General features: G+C 60.7%; 1 protein-coding gene across 4 annotated transcripts in view; it reads left to right on the top strand.

Moving 5' to 3' along the window:
* The window catches only part of CACNA2D2 (calcium voltage-gated channel auxiliary subunit alpha2delta 2), a 220,024-nt gene that overhangs the window by 194,860 nt on the left and 846 nt on the right, over positions 1-24,318 (top strand). For 2 of the 4 annotated variants that reach the window (XM_040075948.2, XM_040075950.2), the window contains 33 exons: positions 747-885; positions 5,024-5,155; positions 5,388-5,445; positions 7,502-7,552; positions 7,712-7,811; positions 8,545-8,703; positions 9,177-9,284; positions 9,945-10,023; positions 10,189-10,238; positions 11,067-11,156; positions 11,421-11,489; positions 11,925-11,999; positions 12,462-12,536; positions 12,710-12,781; positions 13,090-13,161; positions 13,338-13,399; positions 14,524-14,600; positions 15,798-15,818; positions 18,053-18,113; positions 20,415-20,512; positions 20,703-20,793; positions 20,925-20,987; positions 21,081-21,184; positions 21,262-21,360; positions 21,452-21,546; positions 21,779-21,826; positions 22,203-22,274; positions 22,437-22,589; positions 22,707-22,759; positions 22,865-22,920; positions 23,009-23,132; positions 23,683-23,792; positions 23,968-24,056. In XM_040075948.2, coding sequence (XP_039931882.2) covers positions 747-885; positions 5,024-5,155; positions 5,388-5,445; positions 7,502-7,552; positions 7,712-7,811; positions 8,545-8,703; positions 9,177-9,284; positions 9,945-10,023; positions 10,189-10,238; positions 11,067-11,156; positions 11,421-11,489; positions 11,925-11,999; positions 12,462-12,536; positions 12,710-12,781; positions 13,090-13,161; positions 13,338-13,399; positions 14,524-14,600; positions 15,798-15,818; positions 18,053-18,113; positions 20,415-20,512; positions 20,703-20,793; positions 20,925-20,987; positions 21,081-21,184; positions 21,262-21,360; positions 21,452-21,546; positions 21,779-21,826; positions 22,203-22,274; positions 22,437-22,589; positions 22,707-22,759; positions 22,865-22,920; positions 23,009-23,132; positions 23,683-23,792; positions 23,968-24,056 — 2,805 coding nt within the window. Of the gene's footprint in view, positions 1-746; positions 886-5,023; positions 5,156-5,387; positions 5,446-6,910; positions 7,039-7,501; positions 7,553-7,711; positions 7,812-8,544; positions 8,704-9,176; positions 9,285-9,944; positions 10,024-10,188; positions 10,239-11,066; positions 11,157-11,420; positions 11,490-11,924; positions 12,000-12,461; positions 12,537-12,709; positions 12,782-13,089; positions 13,162-13,337; positions 13,400-14,523; positions 14,601-15,797; positions 15,819-18,052; positions 18,114-20,414; positions 20,513-20,702; positions 20,794-20,924; positions 20,988-21,080; positions 21,185-21,261; positions 21,361-21,451; positions 21,547-21,778; positions 21,827-22,202; positions 22,275-22,436; positions 22,590-22,706; positions 22,760-22,864; positions 22,921-23,008; positions 23,133-23,682; positions 23,793-23,967; positions 24,057-24,318 lie in introns of those variants that run through there. The other 2 variants (XM_040075949.2, XM_040075951.2) reach the window with 2 other exon arrangements.

Here is a 24,318-nt window from a genome sequence, read left to right as displayed (position 1 = left end):
CCTATCCTGAGCATCTCCCAGCTGGCTGCAAAGCTCCAGAAAGCTCCCTGAGCCTTCCCCTGCTGCTGGGCTCATGGCAGGGATGGGCAGCTCAGAGCCAGCACCTTCTCCTGGGTTTTTTTGCTCCTGGTGGGGTGGCAGAGGCAATTTCTCCAGCTCTGTAGCGAGTCCACCCCCATTGTCACTCTTCCCCACATGGCCCCACGCTTCAGCTCCCACCCTGTCCCCTGTCTGCAGCCACCCAGCTGTTCTGCCTGCACAGTTCAGCCCTTAAAAATTCCAGAGGGATTTTACCCTTAGTGCCATGCTGGCAGCAGGGCTGGGGAATGGAGAGGAGGGCTGGGAAGGTGAGGGACTGCGTTCCAGCACCAGCAGCGGGGAATTCGCCGTCTCTCCACCATAATTAAATATTGTTTGCATTGCTTATTGACAGAGCGCTAAGCTGCACTCCGTTTTAATTTGCTCTTTGATAGTTGCCTTTTGCTGCTAATTGATTTTCAAGGCCTTTTTTTTAATTTTTTTTTTCCTATGTCTGATTTAATACCTGCTGTGCTACCAAAGCTGGAGAGGTGGGGGGTAACTGGTGCTCCCCTCTGTGCCCACCCGCTCATGGCAGGGCAAATCCACACAAGATCCGGCAGAGCTGGTTTTCCCCGCGAAACATTTGGGCTTCACGTGGAGGTATTCCCAGAGTCCATCCATGGTTGGAACCCTGGGTGACCCTGTGTGCTCTGCTCCTTCCCCAGGACGATCCCGATGGAGAAGAGATCGAGAGGGAGAAGTCCAACTCCTTGAAGCTGGAGTTCACCGATGATGACAACTTCAAGACCAAGGTTAACTATTCATATGCTGCCGTGCAGATCCCCACGGACATCTACAAAGGCTGTGAGTGCCCCTCCTCACCCTCTCCAGTTTGTGCTGCCTGCCTGGGCATCCACCCAGGAGCCTGCCTGGAGCACTGCAGTCCCAGGGACCATCACCTCTGGGTGCCCCAAATGGGTCCCGGTGCCAGGGCAGGCTGGCTCCCAGGCAGGCAGGCAGTGAAGCGAGGCACAGTCAGGGCATCAGGATCGAGGTGACAATGTGTCCCTCCCCAGGGAGTCTCAAGAGCTCAGCACAGGCAAAAGAGGCAGATCGGGGATTAGGAGTTATGAGGGAAGGGATGGGGAGCAAAGGAGAGGTGGTGATTATGGCACAGGATAAAGCTCAGCTGTGCCCACATGGCTCTGATCCTCCTGCAGCAGAGCCCAGCAAAGCTTGAGAAGGCTCAAAGCACACACCAGAGACGTTCAGAGGGATGGAGCGGCTCTGTGCAGGAGCAGCTACAGAGGTAGCACAGCCCTGCTTGTAGAAGGGATTGAGATGTGGCTGGGCAGTGGCAGAGGGTGAAGCAGAGATCCTGCCTGTCTTCAGCCTACTAGGGGCTGAGGTTATGAAAAGGGAGAAAAAGCAGCTGCAGTCCCGCAGGAAGGCAGCCAAGGGTGACTGCAGGACAGCGTGATGCCACCCCACAGCTCATTTAGCCCCTGCTGCCACGACGTGCAGTGGGGGGTCAGCCCTGTGCCCCTGTGGCTGCCGGAGGGCACAGGCTGCTCCTGAAACGGGGATGGGGCTGGGAGGCCAGGAGCAGGGATGGATGGACGGCGGATGGCACAGGCTGTGCCACACCAGCTTCAGTCCCCAGCGAGCGGTGTGACGGTCCCCGAGCTTTCAGATGTCGCCGGTACCTCGCCCCGCTGCGGTGGCACATGGGGACAGTCGGTCTCCATTTCCCTCTAGCGGCTGCTCGGCTCCGAGCGGGGACCGCTCCCCGATGGAGAGCATCCTCCGGCACCCGCCGGCCGCACCCTGCGCCCACACCCCGCTTGTCGGGGGCTTACCCTAACATTGAGGTGGTTTCAGGGTCTTTGCTCTCCTGCGCAGCTTCGAGCTGAGCCGAAGGAAGAGACGGAGTTCTCAGGTTTAGATTTTTTAAGGTTGCATACTTCGTTTATTGTTTCTTATCTTACAATTTTCTCGGAGTCCGACAAGATGTTCGCAGCTGCATGGATTCCTCACGTCTCCCCCCGAGCTGGGCTGTCCTTATCTTTTATACTAATTACTACGTATTTCTTATTTACTATTTCTTACTAATGTCTATTACTATTACTAAAAAGGTCATCTTTACTTTGACCTAATCCTCACTAACTACTTTGTGCCACGTCAATGCAGCAATGGAGTGAGGGAAGAAGAAGGAGAAGGAGAAGGAGACAACGCCTCAGATTCTCTATCTTGTCCCCATTCACTTCAATGCTAGGAACCTAAAACTGTTATTTTCTCATTCTGTGATAAGCTAAACTACCATTTCTCACATTCTTGTGGCATGTAAACCTTCTCTCAGTGTAGGAAGTTTTTCCCATGGACTGAAATCAAAGTCAGTGTCTCTCTGAGCCCTGGGCTGGGGTCCCAGACCCCCCTGCCCAGGTCCCTGACCCTCCAGGGCAGCCAAAGGAATGCCCTGGACTCCAACACCCGCTCTCGTGGGCGTCCCCAGCTGCCCCACGGCACCACTGTCCCCACACCTCTGCTTCAGCGGCGCTTGCTGAGGTCCAGCGGCTCTCCTGGCTGGTGATGCGGGCCGAGCTCACTGCTCCCGGCGCACGGCTCGTTTGGGGCACGGCCGTGCTCGGAGCCGCGGCGGTGCAGCGGCGGATTAGGAACGTGCAATTAGTTTTATTACCCAGCTAGCGCAGGGCAGGCAGCTAATGAAGCACGTCAGGCGAGCCGGGTGGGCTGCCCAGGGTGAAATATTCGTTCTTCCTCAGCCCTGCTCGGCGGCCGGCGCCACGGCCACATAAATCACCCCAGTGAGCCCTGGGACGAGAGCAAGCTGGAGATTAACGCGCTCCAGGGACTCACAGCTGCTCAGAGAGGGCAGCTGGAGAGGGGATGTGGCAGCGGGGGTGACGGGCCGGGGACTGTCAGTGTCCCTTACCGCACAGAGAAAGGCACAGAGCGTGCGGGCACAGGGATCGGGCCGCGTCCGGCCGCACCAGGGTGCTCCCGAAATCCAGGGTGCAGGGAAGGGTCTACAACTGCTGCTCCACGGAGTGGTTTGGGGTTTGGGCAGGGGGCCACCCTGTGCTGCCAGGGACAGCCGTGAGCGTGGCGAGTCCCCGCAGAGCTGCGGGCGGGAGCGTGTCCCGGTGGCACCGGCGGAGAGGCGCTATCGCTGCCTGCCACGCTAATTAAACCCTGCGGCGACGCCCGCCGCCGTCACCCCTCGCTACACACACAAATTACATCCTATATGTGTTTTATTTACTGTGACAGTTTTAATTAAATGCGCACTCGCTCGCGGGTAGGGCGGGGCCGGGCTTTCTCTGCTGGGGACAGGGACCTGATAGGGACAGGGACGGGGACGTTACCAGCGGGGCTGGCACAGGAGGGGCACGGGCACAGCTTCATCCCTCTGCTCATGGTGAGAGTGTAGGAACTGTAGTTGTTCACAGGGATGGGATGGGATGGGATGGGATGGGATGGGATGGGATGGGATGGGATGGGATGGGATGGGATGGGATGGGATGGGATGGGATGGGATGGGGGCTGCGTTCATGCCCAGAGAAGGTGTAGGGGCTGCCTTTGTGCTCCGAGATAATTTAAGGTCTGTGTTTGGGCACAGGGACGATATGAGTTGCACTGAGTACAAGCAGCTGGTGTGGCCCATGGGCCCCAAGGGTGTGGGTGTGTAGGTGCTGCCAGGGGTATCATGGATGTGTCAGGGCCCACCCAGCCCGGTGCCCAGCTGAGGCTGGCAGCAACTGCCCTGGGCTGCTCCAGGCCGGCAGCAGCATGGCAGCCAGCTCATAGCCACTTCTGGGAAAAACCACATCGCTGTCAGAGCCAAAGAAGAAATCATCCTAAGTGCCCACATAAGAGCAATGTGTGTGGGCACGGCGCTGAGGAATGGCTGGGGAGATAGGGAAGGAGTAAATCGTGGTTTGAAGGCATGGCTGCCTGAGGGAAGGACAATTCTTCAGCAGTCGTGCTGGGATAGAGGGATCCAGGATTGATCCTGGGTGGAACCTACCTGCTTTCTGCCAGTGCCTTGGGACCACAGTGAAGGCTTGTACAGGTGATGACAGTGTTTCCAGAAGGGATAAGTGTGGGAGGAAGGCTTAGGAGAGCTAAATATATTCCTGAAATGCACACTGGCTCCCCTGCAACACTACAGTGGGTTGTTTTGCCCGATGCCAAAGAGATGGGGTACTCCTGAGAGTTCTTGCACCCCAAAAATGCACTGAGGGTTTCCCAGGAGGGATCAGTGCCTGATCTCAGGGTGCTGCTGGCTCCTTGCTCCTGCAGTGGCACCCATCACTGGCTCCTCCATGCTGCAGTCCTGGGGCAGCCCTGTGAGCACAGGGAAGTGACATCCCAGCTTCCTGCCAGCCCCATCCCTACCACACCACACTACCCCCCCCTTCTCTGCCAGCCCCCCTTGATTAATCACAGGCTGGGGCTGCCAGCAGCTCATCTTTTGCTTCAATAGCTGAATAATTTAAAACTGCTGTTTGCTGGCATCTTAATTGCCTTTGTGTCAGGTGCAGGGCCAGTGGGAATGCAGAGTGGGCCTGAGAGGCTGCACACGGCCTGTGGGGACACAAGCTTTGGGTTTCCCAGCTGGTGACTGTCCCCAGGGAGTGAGGCTTGCGCAGGGAGTTTTGCTGGCAGGCTGTCCCCAGTGAGGACTGTGTCTGTCCCAGAGCAGATGGGGACAGTGAGCACTCTGGGGAGCTCTGAAGAGTGGCTCATTTCTCTGGGGACAAGGGACAGCTGGGTGTTGGAGCCCTGTGGAAGCAAGGGTGTTGAGGGGATGTAGGAGAAAGTGGAAAACCCCCATGGCCTCCTTCTTGGGAAGGGGCAGAGGGGACACACCTCTCCCTCTCTGCCATCACGTGGGGACACCGCAGTCCCCATCACCCCTCAGGCCACCCCCAGCTCCACTGCTCCCTCGCCCACGCACCCCTGTCTCTGTGTCCCTCAGCCACCGTCATCCTCAACGAGCTGAACTGGACCCAGGCGCTGGAGGACGTCTTCATCGAGAACCGGAAGGAGGATCCCTCCCTGCTCTGGCAGGTGTTCGGCAGCGCCACCGGCGTCACCCGCTACTACCCCGGTGCGTGGCAGGGAGAGGCGGTGGCACAGAGGGGCTGCCAAGGCCCTTCTCACTGTCAGATGTGGGCGAGCAGCCCCCTGACACGGGTACTGTGCCAGAGCCCATCGCGTGAGCTCCCCACCTGAGCCTGCTGCTCCCTCGGCCCTGGGCGTCTCTCTGCCCTGTGCCCACGTCCCCTGTCCCCCGCCCTGGGACAGCCCTGCCTCGCTCACTGCCTGCTTTGTCCCCACAGCCACGCCATGGAGAGCCCCCAATAAGATCGACCTCTATGACGTGCGCCGGCGGCCCTGGTAAGGGGGTGCTGGGCGGGAGGAGGGTCCTGGCTGGGAGCAATCAGCTCCCTCCCCTTTTCATTTCATTGTGGCACTGGCAAAGGGGCACCCTAACACAGACAAGGGCATCTGAGCTGCGGCACTTGGCTCCTTCTCCCTTTACCTCGTCCTGGGAAAGTGGAGCAGGATGGGGAGAGAAATCCTTGGGTGCAGATGAAAGTGTGGAGAGAACCCTATGCCCCCTCAGTCAGCCATGGCTGCTGGCACTCAGTCCTGGCCAGCATTCCCATCCAAATGAGATAACAACTAGCTTGGAAACCATGAGCTGGGAGGATGGGGAGAGGAGCGGGCAGGCAACGCTGTGCTGTGGCTCTGCGAGAGCTGAGCCCACACCAAGTGAGGTGGGGCTGAATGGGCTGCCCTTAGCCCAGCTGGAGGTGCTGATGTGGCAGTGCTGGTGTGGCAGCTGGAGCTGTGCCAGCGACAGCCCCATCCTGCCCACACTTTCTGCCTAAAAGTGCACTCGTGGAGAGGAGAGCGGGCACAGACCTCTGTATCCCAAAGGATCAGCCCCCTGTCCACATCGGGAGCTGCCCCCTCTCCTTGTCAGAAAATTAATGGCCCTGCTACTGTGCTTAATTGCCTTTGATTGCTCCACATTAATTATTAACTGTTCCCTGCAGGGGGGTCTGTTCAGGTTATTGCAGAGCAGGGACTGGAAGGCTGTTTTGGGACGGGGGCTGCTGATGTGTATGGGAGCTACCGAGCCCAGCTAAGCCCAGCTCTGCCCACTAGCCACGCTGGCCACCTCGTTGTTCACCCAGTCATGGAGGAGCAGCAGCCTTCATGCTGGGGGACAGCACACTTGGGGGAAACCCCCTGTGGGGTCTTCTCCTGCTCTCAGGCTGGGGTCCCGTGCAGGATGCAGCCTTCACTGCCCCAGGGCCACGATCCTGGTCTCAGCCACGGGCGCCACTCCCCTGCCTTCCCCTCCCCTGATGAATGGCCCCATTAGCCACAGCCGTCGCCTGCCGAGCCCAGGGCATTCATCTGAGCCAGGCAGCCGGAGATGGATGCGCTGCCACAACCCATTACGGGCAGCATCTTAGTTGGGCTCTGTGCTGCACCAGCAGCCCAGCCCCGGGAGCAGGGCAGGCTCCAAGAGCCCCCTCTCATGCCGGCAGGAAGGAGGCTCATGGGCAGCTGCCTGCCCGGCACTCCAGCACCGGGGGAAGGTGCTGGGGGATGCTGCACCCATGTCAGGAGGGTCCCATGTGTGCCAGCATCCCGCATCCTGCCCGGGTAATCACTTGTAATTAGGGAACATCAGGCCCTGGGATTAACAACCAGAGCCTGCCCCTTCCCCAGTCCTCCCCAGTAGTGGTGAGTAATTGATACTAATAGCACGCTAATTAATTCACACAAGGCCTGATCCTGATCGAGCCAATAATGAGGTTCCCTTGGCCTTCAGCCACAGCAGGATCACGCCTCGTGCAATGGGATGGTGAGGTGGGGCTGTGCCTGGGATGGGATGGGTGCTAAGCACTGTGCACCCCCTCCCACACGGGCTTGGCACAGCAGGGCCGGGAACAGGACCTGCTGCTTCAGGGGGTGAGGAAGGCTTCCCTAATTGTTTTCAGTGGGGAAGATTTACGTAGTGTTATTATTTTTCCTCCTCGTAGCTAAAAATAACCTAATCAGCCTGGCCTTTGAAGCTACCAGGGGGGTAAATAGCATCTTAATATGGATGTGTGTGTCAGCATAATCAGCACGCAGGAAAGGGCCTGCGATGATGGAAGAGTTTAGCATTTAGAGCTCATTAGGCTGACACGGTGAGGAGCGGCAGTCGCCGGCCATCTGCTGTGCTGTGCCACGGGAGCTGCGTCCCTGCCTCCGCCCGCCCGCAGCCGCCTCGTCCCTGCTCCTTGCCAGGGGGTCACCCACCACAGCCCTGGGTGCCCGGGGCTCCCGGCACAGCTCCCCAGTGCCTGTGCCCTGGCGGGGCTTCACCCAGCAGAGTCAGGGTCCCCCCTGAAATGAGTCGACGCTGCTGACCCCGCTCTGTACCCCACAGGTACATCCAAGGTGCCTCCTCCCCCAAGGACATGGTCATCATTGTGGACGTGTGAGTACACGGGGGGGGGGCCACGGCTGGGTTTAGGCAGGATGGTGACACGGCTCGCCAAGGTGCCACCGTCCCAGCAGTGGCTGCAGGGAAGCTGTGTGGGATGGCACAGCCCTGTGCCCCTCGCTGCCAAGCCCCCAGCACCCCTGTCTCCTGCAGGAGCGGCAGTGTGAGCGGCCTCACCCTCAAGCTGATGAAGACCTCGGTCTATGAGATGCTGGACACCCTCTCAGACGATGACTATGTCAATGTGGCCTCGGTGAGTGCCATGGGGCAAACAGAAGTGTGCCTGTGTCCCCAGGCACCTCCCAGCTCCCCAGCACAGGAGCTCTTTCCCCAGGCACACCTGGCTAAGGGCTCTGCCGACAGAAATATAATTTTTTATCTTCTTAACCTAACCCACCTGCACATAAGTAAGGAAATGGCAGCTCAGGGCAGCAGAAGCTGCCCCCATCGTGGGGCATTTGGCAGAGATGTTCCTGCATGATCCCAACCAGCCACCTCCTGTCCCTCGGCAGCCACTGACACCTTGCACCCCATGGCTGTGTCACCGGCTCGTGACCTCATGCGGCACAGTGACCCTGCTGGCCCTCCCCTGTGTGGCCACCAGCAAGCCAGCACTAATTAAAGTGTCTGGCCTGGCTCTGATAGCTGGATCACTGCTCCCCTAATGAATGGGCCACTAAATGAAGCCGTAAGTGAGAGGCAGCACCTGCTCCTGATGACGGCACAGCACAGCACAGCTGCTTGCACACGCCGGGGGTCCTGCACACACAAGTGAGGGCGCAGGTGAACCCTGCACTGCCAGCACCTGCACCACGCAGCCCAGTGCTGGATTTGTCCCAAGCCAGGCTTCAGCCTCGGCATCAGCCCTCCCTGGGACAGGGGACACGTCTGCTGCCCATGAGAGCTGAGCGTGATGAGTGGCTTGCGCCTGCTGGTGTCTGCCCTGTCCCCCTCCTGTGACCCACTCCCCTCCATTTCACTCCCAGTTCAACGAAAAGGCAAAGCCGGTGTCGTGCTTCAAACACCTGGTGCAGGCCAACATCCGGAACAAGAAGGTGTTCAAGGAGGATGTGCAGGGGATGGTGGCCAAAGGCACAACTGACTACAAGGCTGGCTTTGAGTACGCCTTCGACCAGCTGCAGAACGTGAGCTGGGGGCTGGGCCGTGGGCTGGGGAACAGGATGCACCTCTGGGTGCTGGGGACGATGGCACAGCTCTGTCTGGCTGCTGCTCTGTGCTGAGGGCTCCTTGTGCTCTTTCTCAGTGCTGGGGGAGACGTCCCACCTCCAGCCGTGCTGTAGCCAGGGGTTTGCTGGTGCTGCTTGCCTCTGGGTTATTAAAAGTTAGCAGGGCCGAGTGGAGGTGCCAGACCCAACCAGACACCATTCCAGAGACAAAATAAAGATGAATGGTACTATTAGGTGCTGAGTGGCATTAGCCACAGCATCATTCCCCAGCTGACAGTGTCCCTCCTGCCCATTTACCCGGGTCACCCTCTCTCCAGAGAAATGTGCGGGGAAAAGAGATGGGTTGGGGCCAGCCCTCCTGGCTGCTTCCAGCCCTGTGCCCAGCGCTGCTGGCTCCACATGTGGCCTCAGGTGCTGTGTCTGCCCCACAGTCCAACATCACACGTGCCAACTGCAACAAGATGATCATGATGTTCACGGACGGTGGTGAGGACCGAGTACAAGATGTCTTTGAGAAGTACAACTGGCCCAATAAGACGGTGAGAGGCTCTGGGTCTGTGTGCTGGGCTGGGGCTGCTCACCACGGAGGAAAACGGCTGCTGCAGCTCCACTGCTGGCTTCTGCTCCATTTGCCTCCTTGCCGACCTCCCTCCCCAACAGCCTGCTCCTGCATGGAGCCGCTGCCCTGCTAATGGGTTTGCAGCTGGCTGCCACCTTCCTGTGAAGGAGGAGAAGGACCAGGCACACTGTGGGATGCTGGGGAGGGAATGGGGCTGGTGGGCTCCCTGAATGCTGGCCCTGAGGGGAGCACTCCCCAGGCATGGGGACAGGGCTGCTGGCAGGCAGATGAACCCGCAGGAAGGTCCCAGTTGCTTCCCAGTACCTGGATGCCTGTGGAGTGGGGGGGTTCTGGCCCATGTATCAGAAAGCACAGACCCCTCTGGGAGCAGTGCTGCTCAGGTAGGTGGCTTGAGCCAACACAGTGAGCAGGACTAGCTGGGCCCAGGCAAGGAGACAGGGCCTCCCTTGCTGCCAGCACAGCCAGCACCTGCAGGAGCCTTCTGCCCACTTTCACACACTCAGCGGGCCATGGCAGGCAATGCCACGCTGTGCCTGGGGAGGCTGGCATCGGCTGGGAGCACTGGGTGTGGAAAACAAGGGTGCCCCGTGGATGGCCCTCAGTGCATGCTCTGCCACAGGTGCGGGTCTTCACCTTCTCTGTGGGGCAGCACAACTACGACGTGACCCCGCTGCAGTGGATGGCTTGTGCCAACAAAGGTGAGCGGGGCTGGCACCCGGGGGGCACGGGGGGCTGTGGGGTGCTGGGCTCCTCCCTCGGTCCAGTGTGTGCCACTGCCAGCACAGCCCTGGAGGGATGGGCAGCAGGACGGCCAGACTGCTGGACAGCTGGATCTCCAGCTGCCTTTCTCTTTCTTTTCCAAGGTTATTACTTCGAAATCCCCTCCATCGGCGCCATCCGCATCAACACTCAGGTACAGCCGGGAGCCCTGCAGGCTGCCCTGCCTGGGGGCGAGGTCAGGCAGCCCCAGCCCCACTGGGGAGAGTGGGCAGTGAGTGTGGTAGCAAGCTGGGGAGCCGAGCTGAGCCCTCAGCCAGGCCCTGCGCTATTGAAATAAGTAATTCATCTTCTGCAGCTCCCCACGGACCTGCTGCCTTTTGAGTGACTAATTATGAAACATCAGGCATTAATCAGCGCAGAGCAGAGCTGAGCGTGGGCAGGGCCAGGCCTGGCAGAGCCGGTCGTGTCTGCCCCACACCTCCTCTCACTGCCTCTTTTCTGCCCCTTTTCTTGATGGGATGTGCACGAGGTGCCATGAGGTTCCCAGAGCAGGGCATCCCCTCAGTGCAGGGCTGGCACTGTGGCACGGGCGCTGCCTCCCTGCCCGGAGAACTTCCTTGGCAAGGTGAGACAGGAAAAGGGAAACCTGCCCCAGGAGAAGATGGCAGCCAGGGAGACAGCAGTGATGTGGTCCAGGCATGGTGGAGCGACCCCAGCCCCGGGAATGGCTGGGGGCTGTGGGGCTCTGGCTGGTGCTGCCTGGGGAGCCCCTACCCTGCCTGTGCATGGCCAGTGGTGAGCAGCACCTTGTTTGCAATAATGGGTCTGTCGGGGTCCCGCTTGGAGCCACAACCCCCAGGTTTGGTGGCTGCCAAGCCCCCTCCCCTCGCTCAGCCTGCAGCTGGGGGCCTCACCCCATTAATATTCCTGGGTTGTGCTGCAGGAGAAGGGTGTCATCGGGCTGGGGCAAGGAGACATCTGGCTCCCACATTCTCCTTCCCTGTGTCCTGTGTCCCTGCAGGAGTACCTGGATGTGCTGGGCAGACCCATGGTTCTGGCTGGGAACCGAGCCAAGCAGGTTCAGTGGACCAATGTCTACCAGGATGCCCTGGTAAGGACCCCCAGCCCTGGGGGCAGGGAGGGATCCCCAACCCCAGGGTCCCACACAGGCCCCGGTGCAGGTGGGGACCCCCAGCCCCAGCGTCCCCTACAGCCCCAAGGGCATGCGGGTGGGGACTCCAGCAGCTGGGGACACTGGCCCCAGGGTCCTGCACAGGATGTGCCCCATCTCCCTTTCAGGGGAGAAACCCCCCTCTGCTGCCCTGGGTCCCAAGGCCACTGAGGGGCCATGGGACATGATTCTGTGCTTGTGCAGGGGCTGGGTCTGGTGGTGACAGGAACGCTGCCGGTGTTCAACCTGACAGAGGACAGCAGTGACAGGAAGGTAGGAGACTCTGCTGCCCCTGCCCTGGCTGCACTGGGAGCCCTGGTGCGGGGCCACCGTGGGTGGGAAGGGTGCCCTGGTGATGTGTGTGTGGCTGCAGGGGGGACGCTGGCATCCCTGGGGTGCTGCCTGCTCTGCACCACCTCCCTGCAGTGACACCAGGGGTGACTGCCACCCCCAGGGTCTGAAACGGCCTTGGCTGGCTCTCACAGCTCGTTGGGACAGCTGACAGCTGCATGTCCCTGGGGGGTGCGGTATCCCATGGGGGGCTCCTGGGGGGCTGGTACATCCCACCCTGTGCCCCTGCAGCATCCAAATCTGACCCACACGTCCCCAGAGGGAGAAGAGGTCTGGCCTGCTGTTTCCCTCTCCCTGGGCTGGTGGTGGCAGGTGACACCTGCTCCCACCCACCTCCCTCCCTGCATTTCCTTCCAGAACCAGCTCATCCTGGGTGTGATGGGGATCGATGTTGCCCTCAATGACATCAAGAGGCTGACACCGCGTTACAACGTGCGTGGGGACCCCTTCCCCTCTGTCCCTGCCCTGCACTGCCTGATCCTGGCGTGGAATTCCTCTGGTGGGAGCCCCAAGCTGTGCCTCAGCACTCCAGAGCACCTCCAGCAGCACTGGCACCTAGCAGGACTCATGGGTGGGACTGGGACAGGCAGGAGAACAGGGATCAAAGCTGCACGATGCTCTGGGACCCGGAGGAGAACCAAAACCCTTGTAGGGTCAGCAGGGAATAAACCTTACAGGCCTGGGGAAAGGAGCAGTGAGAAAAATCCAGAGCCAAACTCCCTCCCCAGGGCTGGGGGATTGCATTGTCCTGAGAACAGAAATAAATGGAATAGGATGGGTTGAGCCCTGGGGGTGTGAGCTCTGCCTGCAGAGGTGAGGGTGGTCACACCAGCACAGGGTGTCATGCCACAGAGCCACCTGGTCAGCCTCACCCCTCCTCCTGTCCTCCTGCAGCTGGGGGCCAACGGCTACGTCTTCGCCATCGACCTGAACGGCTACGTCCTGCTGCACCCCAACCTGCAGCCCCAGGTGAGGAGGGGCCCAAAGGGGCAGCAGCCATGGGGATTAGACAGGCCCCGAGGGACACATGGCTTTCCAGGGGCATTAGGATTTAATTGTGGGGGTTGTGATGAGTTAGTCTGCACTCAGCAGCAGCTGCGGGAGCCCTGAGCCCTTCCCTGACTCTCCCTTTCTTCCTGCAGATCATCAATTTCCGTGAGCCAGTGACGCTGGACTTCCTGGATGCTGAGCTGGAGGATGAAAACAAGGAGGAGGTGAGCAGACCAGGGCAGGGGCAGCTTTTGGGGCACAGGCTGGCCCCCTCAGCTGCAGCTGCAAAGGGCACTCGGCCCCTCCAACCTGCCCTGCCGAGAGTCTTCTCCTCAGGGTCCTGGCTCAGCTCCCATGGACCCACAGTGGGGACAGGAGCTGGGTCACTGTCCCCTGGGCGCCAGCATGATGAACCTCCCGAGGCTGCTCACCCTGCAGCCCATGGGTCCCCAGTGCCACCCCGCTGGGATGGGTGCCCAGAGGTGCACGGCTGGGCTCTGTGGCCCTCAGTCCCCTCCTGTGTGTCCCGCAGATCCGGAGGAGCATGATTGATGGGAATGACGGGCAGAGGTTCATCAAGACCCTCATCAAGTCCCTGGACGAGGTAACACTGCAGGGGAAGGGGGTCACGGTTGAAATTGTCCCTGTGCCGGGCACCCAGGACTGGCAGTGGGGATGAGGGGCTGTGTCTGGCACCGGGCTGGGAGCCAGGGCCCTGTAGCACCGTGCCAGCAGAGTTCTGGCAGTGCCCAGGCCTGACTGGCTCCCTCTGCCCCACAGCAATACATCGACGAGGTGTTCCGGACCTACACGTGGGCTCCCATCAAAAGCACCAACTACAGGTGAGTGCCACTGCCAGTGCACCAGAGTGCCCTGCAGCGGCTGGACCCACACCAGCACAGGGCTGGGAGATTGTGCCTGCAGCTCCCAAAGTCCCCAAGGCCACCAGGGATGTGTCCCAAGGGCTGTGAGGTTGCAAATGCACTGTCACATCGTTGCACACAGGCAGGGAGTGCTGGAGGGCACTCCTGAAAGGGCTGCCTGCCAGTCTTAGGCACTGTAGAGCTTGGGCACAGTCCCCAGGACTCCAGACAGGCTGCAGGGCTGGCGTGCGAGGGGACAGACAAGTGACACCCCTGCCACCCCTGCCTGCCCAGCCAGGGGCTCGTGCAGGTCCGTGCCTGCTCTAGGGTGGGTGACAGTGACATGTGCCCACCCTGCAGCACAGGCAGTGTCTTTAGAGCCAGAGGAGAGCAGAGTTCTGCATTCATTACCCAGTTTGCACCAATTTGGACCAGCAGATGTGTAAGAAAGACCCTGACGTTGTCATTTCTCAACTCACGCTGCCTTCATGCTGGGAGGAGCCATGTGGGCCCCTGATGTCCAGTGTGCCGTCCTGGGCAAGGGTCACAGCTACTACCCAGCACGGCCAGGTGTCCCCAGTGCAGTCCCAGTCATGTCCCCCATGATGTCACCCCTCTGGAGCCAAGCAGCACTGGTGAGGAGGGGACAATGACACAGGGTGACATGCCTGTAGGATGAAAGCCCTGCGCTCCTGTGGCTCCCAAGGCTTTGTCCCTTCTTTCATGGGCTGTGTCTCTTCCTGCCTTCCTCCCTCGCAGGGATGTCGTGTTCCTCTTCCATATGCATCTCCCTTGGTTCCTGGGCTGGCACATCCTGCTCATCTCAGCCCTGGCTAGGCACATGTGCCAACTTCTGTGCCCATGGGTGCCCCCAGGACAGCCCTGGGTGCTCTGGGCATGACCCTGGGTGCCTCAGGACAGCGCTGGCCGCAGCTCCTGGAGAGAGGGGTGCAGCAGGCTGTGCAGGAGCCCGGTGCGGCTGCTGCCTGCCATCACCTGGGTCAAGCTGCTGCCGGCAGGTGCCAGGCAGGGATTGGGAGCTGGCCAAGGATTCCAGGTGGGTGTAAAGCCTTATACCGGGTGTCTGCTCTCCCTCTCCACAGCCTGGGGCTGGTTCTGCCTCCCTACAGCACCTACTACATCCAGGCCAACCTCAGCGACCAGATCCTGCAAGTGAAGTGTAAGTAGCCCCGGGCTCTCCCTGCTGCCCTCTCGCACTCCCCCTCACCCCACACCAGCCCATGGCTGTCGGGGGGAGAAGCACAAAGCAAAGACTTGAGAAAAGTCATAGGGATCACTGTCAGAGGCAAAATAAAGAGAAAAACTAAAGCTGAGAGAGGCGTGAGTAGAGGCGAGCGCAGAGGGAAAGCAAGCTGCCTGCCTGGGGTGCCCCGGGGGGCCGGGGTTTGGTCCTTACGCTTTGCACCCCAAAACCCCAGCCCGGGCTGCAGGCAGGCGCTGCCGGCGCAGGCAGGGAGGTGCCGCCTGTTCGCCTCCCGGGGCCGAGGGATGGCGCTGGAGCAGCCAGTTAACTTGTGAGCCTGGGGAAGTTTGCATGGATCTCTTTCATTTCCTTTGGTTTATTACGATACTTTGGTTTCGGTTTAAGCCATTTATTCTTTTTATGAGTTTGGTTTCGATTTTTGTTTGGAATTAATCTGTGTACGTGTGTGTTAGCCTGGCCCCCCTTTCTCTCTCTTTCTCTTTCCCCTGACCCCCGAGCCTTTTCCCCACCTCAGGTCCACGCTGCTCCCAGGGACCCGCTCCCCCATGGGAGAACTGGACCCTTCCCCTCCCCTCTCCGGTTCTCCCCGTTTCTCCCCCTTGGCCCCCCTGGTGGCCCGACCCCAGCCCCGCTCCGGATCCAGCCCCTGCCACCCCCTCCATCCACGGGCAGGAGCCCTGTGTCCCTGTGGGGACGAGGCCAGGCTGTCCCCATCCCCGGGAGGGGGGATCCCCCCGTCCTCCCCGGCTCTGCCCACTGTGCCGTGCATGCCCCCTGACTCAGTGAGGACATTTTGATATCAAGACTGTTGCAACTGTTTGCTACTGATTCTCATTTTCCTTTGGAGTATTGAATATATATCTATATATTTCTCTAGTTATATCTTTGCATTTTTTTGGTTCTTATTTCACCGTGGCTTTTTCTTTTCCTTTTGTTACTGGGTTTTTATTTTGTTTTCTTTTCTTCATGTCGTTTTTTGCAAGAGGTTTCCTTTTGGTATGATTATAATACACAATATTTTTATTCAAACGTCGATTGAATAAAATATTGTTTGTGCCCCCCTTCCCCCTTTCCACCCAACCCCTTTTTTTTTTGTTTGTTGTTTTTTGTTTGTTGTTTTTCTTGCTTTCTCTCTATGGTGGATTCACACAGTACCAAACATCAAAATGAAGGGCAAGTATTTTCAGTCTCAGACCACTCACCTTCACCACCCCGTCCCCTGCCCCGTGTCCAGTCCCCCCCAGCCCCCTGCTTGCCCATCTCCCTGCCCGTTTGCCACGCCGAACCTGCAAACCGCCACCAACTCGCCCTTCCTCCCTTCTCCTTCTCCTCTTCCTCCTCCTCTCCTCCAGTTCCCCCTTTATTTGAAAGCAACATGTCTTGTTCTGTTCATGAGAGCTTTGTCACGAAAATCCCCACTCCCTCCCTGCACATCACTCCCGAACCTGGTTCGATATCGTTCAAGAGCTGATCTCGTATGAAACTGCCATTTTTGATCCATGAGGTTTTTTGTAGCTAGTTGGATGCCCTGCTCTTCCTCCCCAGTGCTGCCCCTTCTTGCTCCTCTTCTCCCGCTCGTTTCCTCCAACTCCTTCTCTCCCTCTCCTGGCTCCTCTGCTTCCTCCTCCCCAAGACAACTCAACCTGAAAGGGATAGGGCTGTGCAGAGAACGGGGGGCTGTGGGGTGGGCGCAGGGATGGAGGGCAGGCAGGGGATCCACTGCTGCCATCAGCCTCTGGGACAGGCTTTTTGGGGAAAGCCTACAAGCAGGAGCCCTCTGCAGAGCTGGGATGGGACCACCGGGGCCGTGCCTCCCAGCCGCACAGGTGACGGCGAGCCCGGCCCCAGAGGCACGAGGGATGGCTGAGCCCAGGGGTGCCGCGCTGCCTGCCCCCACAGCTGCTCGGTGGCCGTCCCCCCTGCCCTGGGGAGCAGCACGGCATGGTACAGTGTGCTGTACCTCTGAGGGTACAGCGTCCTGGCGCCGTCTGTGCCCCTGGGAGCTGCCAAGTTTGAGCCCAAGGTCCCACTAGGGCAGGCCGAGGTGCCGGAGTCGTTCTCCCCCTGCAGTGGAGCAGGGTCTCACCCATGTGACAGGGCATTTGGCCCACATTCCCTCAGTGCCAGAGGGGCCTCCTGAGCCACAGCCCCACAGTGAGCCAGGGGACGGCCGGCACACACGGTCCCCGTCGGACCCAGACAGCCCCCAGCACACGGCACCCAGCGGCAGCCTGCCCGGCAGCACCCTCCCCGGCACAGGCAGGGGAACGGCTCGGGGGGCACTGCAGCACACGAGGGGCCATGGGGGACAGGGCCAGGCGGGCAGGACAGTGGGGACGTGGAAGTGTCACCCTCAGCCCTGTTCTATCAGCCTTGAGTTGCCTCCTCCCAGCGCCCCTGTGATGGCAATGCTGATGGACCAAGTACGAGTGTTTTGTACTCCTCTCCTCTTCCTCTTCTTCCTCTCATCGGCTTGTACCCGGCCTCTGCCTCCAGCCCTCAGAGAGCAACAGTCCAACCTCTGGCTGTGCCGTGCAATGCACCAGGAGCTGGCGGGAGGGCAAGGGGCTGGCGGTGCCCGTCGTGGGGGAGATGCTGTCCCCGGGGTGTTCCTCCACGCGTCCCCTAACGCAGCTCGCCCCTGCGAGCTGAGCCCTGCATCCTCTGTCTCTTCTGCCGGGGGCATTCCCAGGGACACCCCAAAGCGACTGGGCGGCACCCCCCGTTAAAGCGGAGTGCGCTGGCGAGCGAGTGCGGATCCCCGTCCCCGCTGGGAGGGAGGGGGCACCGGTGCCCAGCAGCGGAGCCCGCCAGCGCATTGCACGGCCCCGCAGCAGGGCGGGAGCCTCTGGTTGGACTGTCCTCGGCAAGGTTCCCCTCTGGCCATGTTGATGCCTGAAAATTCCCTTTATTTTTTTTTTTCTTCCGACAACCGAGTGTTCTGGTGATCCTCCTACGGCCAGGAGCGCAGCATGTGGTTCCCTGCCCTCGCCCACCACCCCTCCCCCGAGAGAGAGACGTCCCCCCGCCCTCCCAAACATGCATATATATATATACTATATATTCATGTGCGCACATATATATATGTGTGTTTGTCTGTGTGTCCCTGCGTACCGGCCGCGCGTACGCACCCGCACGCCTTCAGCCCGCGACCGAGCAAATTCGAGCCGAGATGGGCAAACCTCTCCTGATTTGGCTCTAACCTTCCTTCCCGTGCGGTGCCAGCAACAGCAGAACGGCCTTTTCCTTCCTCTCTTGTTACCAAGAGCAGCAAATGCCTTTTTCTTTTTTTGTTTTCCTTTTCGTTCCCTCCCCTCTCTCTCTCTCTCTCTTTCTCTGTCCCTCTCTCTCCCTCCTGGCCCCGCCGTCCCCGCTCCCCGCCGGATAACCTTCCCTTTCTGTTGCAGATTTTGAATACCTGCTGCCCAACAGCTTTGAGTCGGAGGGACATGTGTTCATTGCTCCCAGGTAGCTTTGCGTGTGCGCTTGCCGAGGTGTGCATCCGCCCCGGCCCCGCTGCCGACCCCGCCATCGCCCCCATCCTCGCCTCATCGTGCCTTGTCCCCGCTCCCCGTGCCCTGTGGCTGTGTGTGTCGTGTGCCCGCTCGGCCGCGGGGCTGCCGCCGGGACCCCGGCCCCGCTGCCCACCCGGTTGCATCCAGCCCGGTATATATGCACCCGGTGCAGCCCGACCTCTGCGCGTGCATATATAGGTATAGTTTCTGAAAATCCCTGCCGAGCGAGGGGCCGGCAGCGGCATCATACAGTCGTGCTGGCTGCGGGGGGGAGGGAGAAGGAAGGGGAGGTTTCAGCTGGAATTTGGGATGCCCAGGGGGTTTGGGGACATGAGGACAGCGTAGCGGCCCCTGGACGGACAAATAAGTCCCCTCCGCTGGGCCGTGCCACCCAGTCTTGTCACCTGGCAGGGATGAAGGGCGATCCTGCACTGGGGTGTGCGGGGAGCCTCATGGCTCTGCCAGCACCCCGCCCTTCCCGCTACTGCAGTGCGATCTCTGACCGGCCCTAATTAACATCACCAGCTAATCACCTATGTGCTGATGGGTCATTATAGCAGCATCCCGTTTGGGGATGTTTCGCCAGCGCAGCTTTTGGGGGCTGCAGTGGGCTGAGGTTCAGTACGGCCGGCTGCGAGTACCCCCGGCCTTGTCGGCCCGGAGCAGCAGCCGCTCAGGCCGAGTGTGGGTAACGGAGCCCGGAATGTGCGGTCGCTGCACAGCCCCAGCTTCTGGGGGAGCCTGGTCCTCAGGCCCTCTGCGGGGCAGTGCGGGCAAACTCCAGGACACGGGGGAGCTAAAGCTGAGTGTGAACGAGAAACAGGAAAACTCCTACTGCAAATTGGCCTGTGAGCGCAGCAAGAGGATGGGTAGGGAGGGGATGCCCGAGCCCAAGGCCGCAGGAGTGGGTCTGTACCCGCTGTGCTGCTGAGGCTGCAGCGCTGGGCTCAGTGTCCCGTGCGGGGCCCTGCAGATGGAGAAAGCAGCAGGCTGTGGAAGTCAGGGAGGACCCTTTGGTGTCCCCAGAGCGGCTCCGTGAGCGCCCTTGCTGCGGTGGGTGCTGCCTGCCGTGGGCAGGGGCAGGCAGGGGCCGTGTGCCGGGGCGTGCCCGGCACCCAGGGCGACTGTATGATCTGCCGCCGGCGCTGCCGCGCCCGTGGGCCTCTGGAAATTTTCAGAAACCGTATATCCCCCATCCCCCGTGGGTGTGTGAGTACCTGTATCTGTGTGTGTCGGTGGAGATATTTAGGTGGCTGTTCCCCCCCGAACAGGGGTCGAGGGGCCAGGCCGAGCTGGGCAGGGTGCCTCACCTTTTTCAGCTGCCCTGTGGGGATGCTCCCTGCCACCCTTTGCTCCAACATTGGTCCTCTTAATGAGGTTTTTGGCAGAGTCAGGAGCTTGGCGGAGGGGTTGCGAGTGGGGGAGCCCTGAGCACCCTGGCACTGTTCACAGCCACACTTCTGAGGGTGGGAGGCTCTTGGCACGCTGGAGTGGCACTGACCTGTGCCACCCAGTCAGAGCCTCGTGGTGACCAACAGGTTACAGCTGTCCCTGGCATCGGTGGGGCTCGGATTCTGCGCTCAGGGTGTTCCAGACTGAAGCAGGGACCTGGCACCCACCATGCTGCTTGTCCCAGGAGTGTCTCAGGGCCAGTAATGCCCATGGGCAAGCACCCAACCATCTGTGCAAAGGGCACAGGTATGGCCTTGAGTGCCTGCCTGGTGCTGCCAGTGCAGCTGTGGAGAATCCCGAGACAAATCCCTGCTGGCACCCACAATGGAGCCCCCAGTCCCTGGGGTGCTGCAGGGGCAAGGCAGGGTGGCATAGCAGCGCCCACCTGGCCCCGCAGGTAAGTATGGTGTCAGAGGCACCCAGTCCCACCAGTAGCCCCACCAGTATGGGGAGAGATGGACTCAGTGTTGGACCATTCGGGGCAAACCAGGCTCCACCAAACCTGACAGAGGTGACGGCATCTCAGTGCCTGTGGCAGTGACAGACCTGGTGACTGGTGTGACACTTCTCTGGTGGCACTGCAGGCATCAGGGGCTGGGTACTGGGCAGTCTGCAGAGATGCCCACAACCAGTCTCCCTGGCGGGGTGACACTCCCAGGAGAGGTGGCACGTCACCACCATTGTGTCCCTGTCAAGCCTGGGTGCTGGCAGCACGGCCAGTGCCCACCCCGCCATCCCCGGGGGAGAACTGACCTTGCCTTTTCCATCCCCACGAACGACAAACCTTGTCCCCAAACCCCAGAGAGTATTGCAAAGACCTCGACTTGTCGGATAACAACACCGAATTCCTGGAAAACTTTATTGCCCTCATGGAAAAGGTGACCCCAGACTCCAAGCAGTGTGAGTAGCTGGGATGGCTGCGGGGGGGTTGGGAGTGGATGGGGATTCAGGGGGAGATGGAGCAGGGGATGAACTGTGCTGGGGTTGGAGTCCTGGGAGCTGCTGCACAGTGGGTGCTGGGGCAGGGCGGGGAGCGTGGGTGTCCCTCATGGAGTCAGCTCTTACCTCCTCCTCCTCTCCAACTCCCAAGGCGACAATTTCCTCCTGCACAACCTGATCCTGGACACAGGTATCACACAGCAGCTGGTGGAGCAAGTGTGGAAGGACCAGGACCTCAACACGTAGGTGGAGGGGAGATGGCCCAGGGTGGGCAGCACTTTCTTGGGGCAGATGAAGATTGGGATGGGTTGTGGAGGTGGGTGCAGAGCAAAACCCCACTGATGGCCGGCATACTTGGCCCCTGTCCTTGCAGGTACAGCCTCCTGGCTGTCTTCGCAGCCACTGACGGGGGCATCACCCGCGTCTTCCCTAACAAGTGAGTGTCTCCCCTGCACCCTGACGTGTGCTCCCATCTCTGCAGGGACCAGAGATGACAGTGACAGTCATGGCTGTGCCTTCTCCCTGCCAGGGCCGCGGATGACTGGGAGGAGGAACCGGAGCCCTTCAACGCCAGCTTCTACCGGAGAAGCCTGGACAACAAGGGCTACATTTTCAAGCCACCCTACCGGGACGGTGGGTGCCAGCTCAGGGTGTGACCCAGGCTGCTGCTGGCTCCACGTGTCCCCTGATGTCACCCCTGCCTTCCACAGCTGGCTACCGGGGGCTGGACCTGGAGAACAACACCATCGGGATCCTGGTGAGCACCGCCGTGGAGCTCAGCATTGGGGGCAAGACTCTGAAGCCTGCAGGTAGGCGGGGAGCTGGGTGCCCTGGTGCCAGGCTGGGGGGTCCCTGCAACCCCCCCGGGCTACAGCTCACCCCGTCTCCCCACTGCCCCAGTGGTGGGGGTGAAGCTGGACCTGGAAGCCTGGGCCGAGAAATTCAAAGTGCTGGCGAGCAACCGGACAGACCGTGACCAGCTGGGCACCCGCCAGGTACGTCCTGGGGGCTGGCACAGCCAGGGAAAAGGGGTGGAGACAGGACGGGGAGGGAGCTCTGCTTGCTGGGGGTCACTGCTGGGACATGGTGCCTGTGGTTGCAACGGGCTTGTTCCTCAGGGTACCTGTCCCCAGCCTCTGGGGAGACCACCCCTTCTGGCTGGGAGGACAGTTCTTTGGAGAAGACCATCCTGCTAACCTGTCCCTCTGCCCTGCTTTTGGTTGACAGTGTGACCCCTCAAGCAGCTGTGAGATGGACTGTGAGGCCAACAACAAGGTGGGTGCTGGGCAGGGGTGGGAGCAGCTGGTGGAGGTGTATGGAATGGCTGGGAGAGGTCCCTGTCCCCAGCTTATCCATCCTATGCACCCACCCTGTCCCCTGCTGCTCCCCAAGCTCAGCCAGACTCAGCCCACCTCGCAGGCATGAAGGCCTGGGGGCTGCCCCATGGACCCCCTGAGAGGGCTGTTAAACCCCCAGGGTGGGTGGTGTCTCCTGCTCCCTGCACCCAGCACGGGTGCTCCTGCCACTGAGATGCTTCTGTGGCCTGGGGACACCGCGCTGGCACCCCTGACAGCCTGCCACCCCCCACCTTGCTGGTCCTGCCTCGCCCTGGGCATGGCCAGAGTTGGATGACACTGCCCTCCTTCCCCAGGACCTCATCTGTGTCCTCATCGATGATGGGGGCTTCCTGGTGCTCTCCAACCAGGAGGACCATTGGTACCAGGTGAGCAGTGCCCGCAGCTCTCCCGGGCGTGGGACGCCAGCGAGGAGCTGAGACCCTTGAGCTCGTGTCACGGCTGGTGTGACACAGCCCCACTCGAGTCCCCTCCAGGGAAATCCCACGTCAAGGTGGCATCTGGGTGCAGATTCAGTGTCCCCATTTCAGGTGGGCAAGTTCTTCAGCGAAGTGGATGCCAACCTGATGTCTGCCCTCTACAACAACTCCTTTTACGCCCGCAAGGAGTCCTACGACTTCCAGTCCGTCTGTGCCCCTGAGGCCCCCAGCAACACGGGCGCGGCGCCCCGCGGCGTCTTCGTGGTGAGCACCCACAGGGATGGTGCATTTCGGGTGGTCTGGGAGCTCAGGGACACGTGAGTGTGTTCCCAATGCCCCTCATGAGGATATGCTGGCTCACTGCCCCCTCTTTGCCCACAGCCCACTGTGGCCGATCTCCTGAGCCTCGCCTGGTGGACCTCGGCTGCAGCCTGGTGCGTCCTGCCATGTCCCCTCCCTGGGGCCATTCCAACTGGGGAGTGACACTGGGCTGTCCTTGGGGCTGGGACAGCTGACGTGGCCACGCTTTGCTTCCCCAGGTCGCTGTTCCAGCAGTTCCTGTACAGCCTCACCTACAGCAGCTGGTTCCAGACGGGTCAGTCCCTGGGGAGCTTTGAGCTGGGGGTGGGCAGGGGCTGGGGGAGGGTTGGTGGCCTTTGGCCCACAGCGCTGTGCTGGCACAGAGGAGGTGGTGGGGGACGGCATGGAGGCCAGGGAGACGAGCTGCATCATGAAGCAGACCCAGTATTACTTCAGCACCGTCAACGCCACCTACAACGCCATCATCGACTGCGGCAACTGCTCCAGGTGGGTCCATCCCCGCTGTCCCACCCCTGGGCAGGGCTGGGGACACCCCCGAGGCTGCTTCTGCCAAGATCCCTCTGCAGCAGCCTGTGGGGGGCAATAGGAGATGCTGTGCAGCTTTTAGGGGGACTGTGATACCCGGAGGGAGGCGGGGGACAGAGAGGAACAGTCCCCATGGGCTGTGGGTGATGGTGTCCCCAGGGGTCCCCTGTGTGGAACTGAGCCCTGGAAGCCCATCAGTGCTGAGTCCCTGGGCAGCCCATCAGCACGAAGAGGGGGAGGGAGGTGGAGATGAGCATGGGGATGGAGACCAGGGCAGGGAATGGGGATAGTGATAAGGTTGGGGACGAGGATGGGAATATGGGCAGGCAAGAGGTTAGGGATAGGGATGGAGTTGGGGACAGGGATGGGGAGGAGGACTGGGACAGCCATGGAGTTGAGTCTGGGGAGATGCTGCCACTTCAGCCTCCCCAGAGCCACATGCCAGTAGGACTGGCACTGGCAGCTGGGGGGGCACCGAGTAAATAGGGCCCCACTGCCTGCGTACCCCCAGGCTCTTCCATGCACAGAGACTGGCCAACACCAACCTGCTCTTCGTGGTGGCTGACAAGCCCCTCTGCAGCCAGTGTGAGTCTGTCAAGCTGCTGCAGGCAGAGGTAAGAGGTATCCTTTGATGTGGGTGGGACACATGGGGCCTGTGGGACAGGCAGAGGGGTAGGGACCTGTGGAGTTGTGTAGTTTGGTAGGGGTGGAGGGAGCTGGTCTGTGGCCGAAGGGGCTGGGGTTGCTCTACAAGCCCCCACTGCCCTGTTCCTGGTGGTTTCCTTGACCTGCAAAGCCCCCCCGAGGGACCCCAACCAGTGTGAGCTTGTGGACAGGCCCCGCTACCGGAAAGGCCCCCACATCTGCTTCGACTACAATGCAACAGTACGTGGGGAGCAGGGGGGAGCAGAGCTGGGGCTGGCCCCTGGGAAGGGCGGGGGACAGTGGGTATCCTCTGGTGGAGGGAGCAGAGCCCTGTCGGGTGCTTTCCTGGGGGAAATTTGGGCAGTGGGTTCCCCCTGGGCAGGGGAGTGGAGCCATGGGGGGAAATGGAAAGGTGACTGTCCCCCCTGGGGGAAGCAGAGCCGTGGGGTGTTCACCAAGGGAAACGGAGCCATGAGGGGATCCCCGGGGGTGCAGTGCTGTT

The sequence above is a fragment of the Hirundo rustica genome, chromosome 12, assembly GCF_015227805.2.
Source record: "Hirundo rustica isolate bHirRus1 chromosome 12, bHirRus1.pri.v3, whole genome shotgun sequence".
In the NCBI taxonomy this organism is placed as follows: Eukaryota; Metazoa; Chordata; class Aves; order Passeriformes; family Hirundinidae; genus Hirundo; species Hirundo rustica.
Note: the sequence above shows the minus strand (reverse complement) of the source record. Positions and strands in the feature narration are given on the sequence as shown.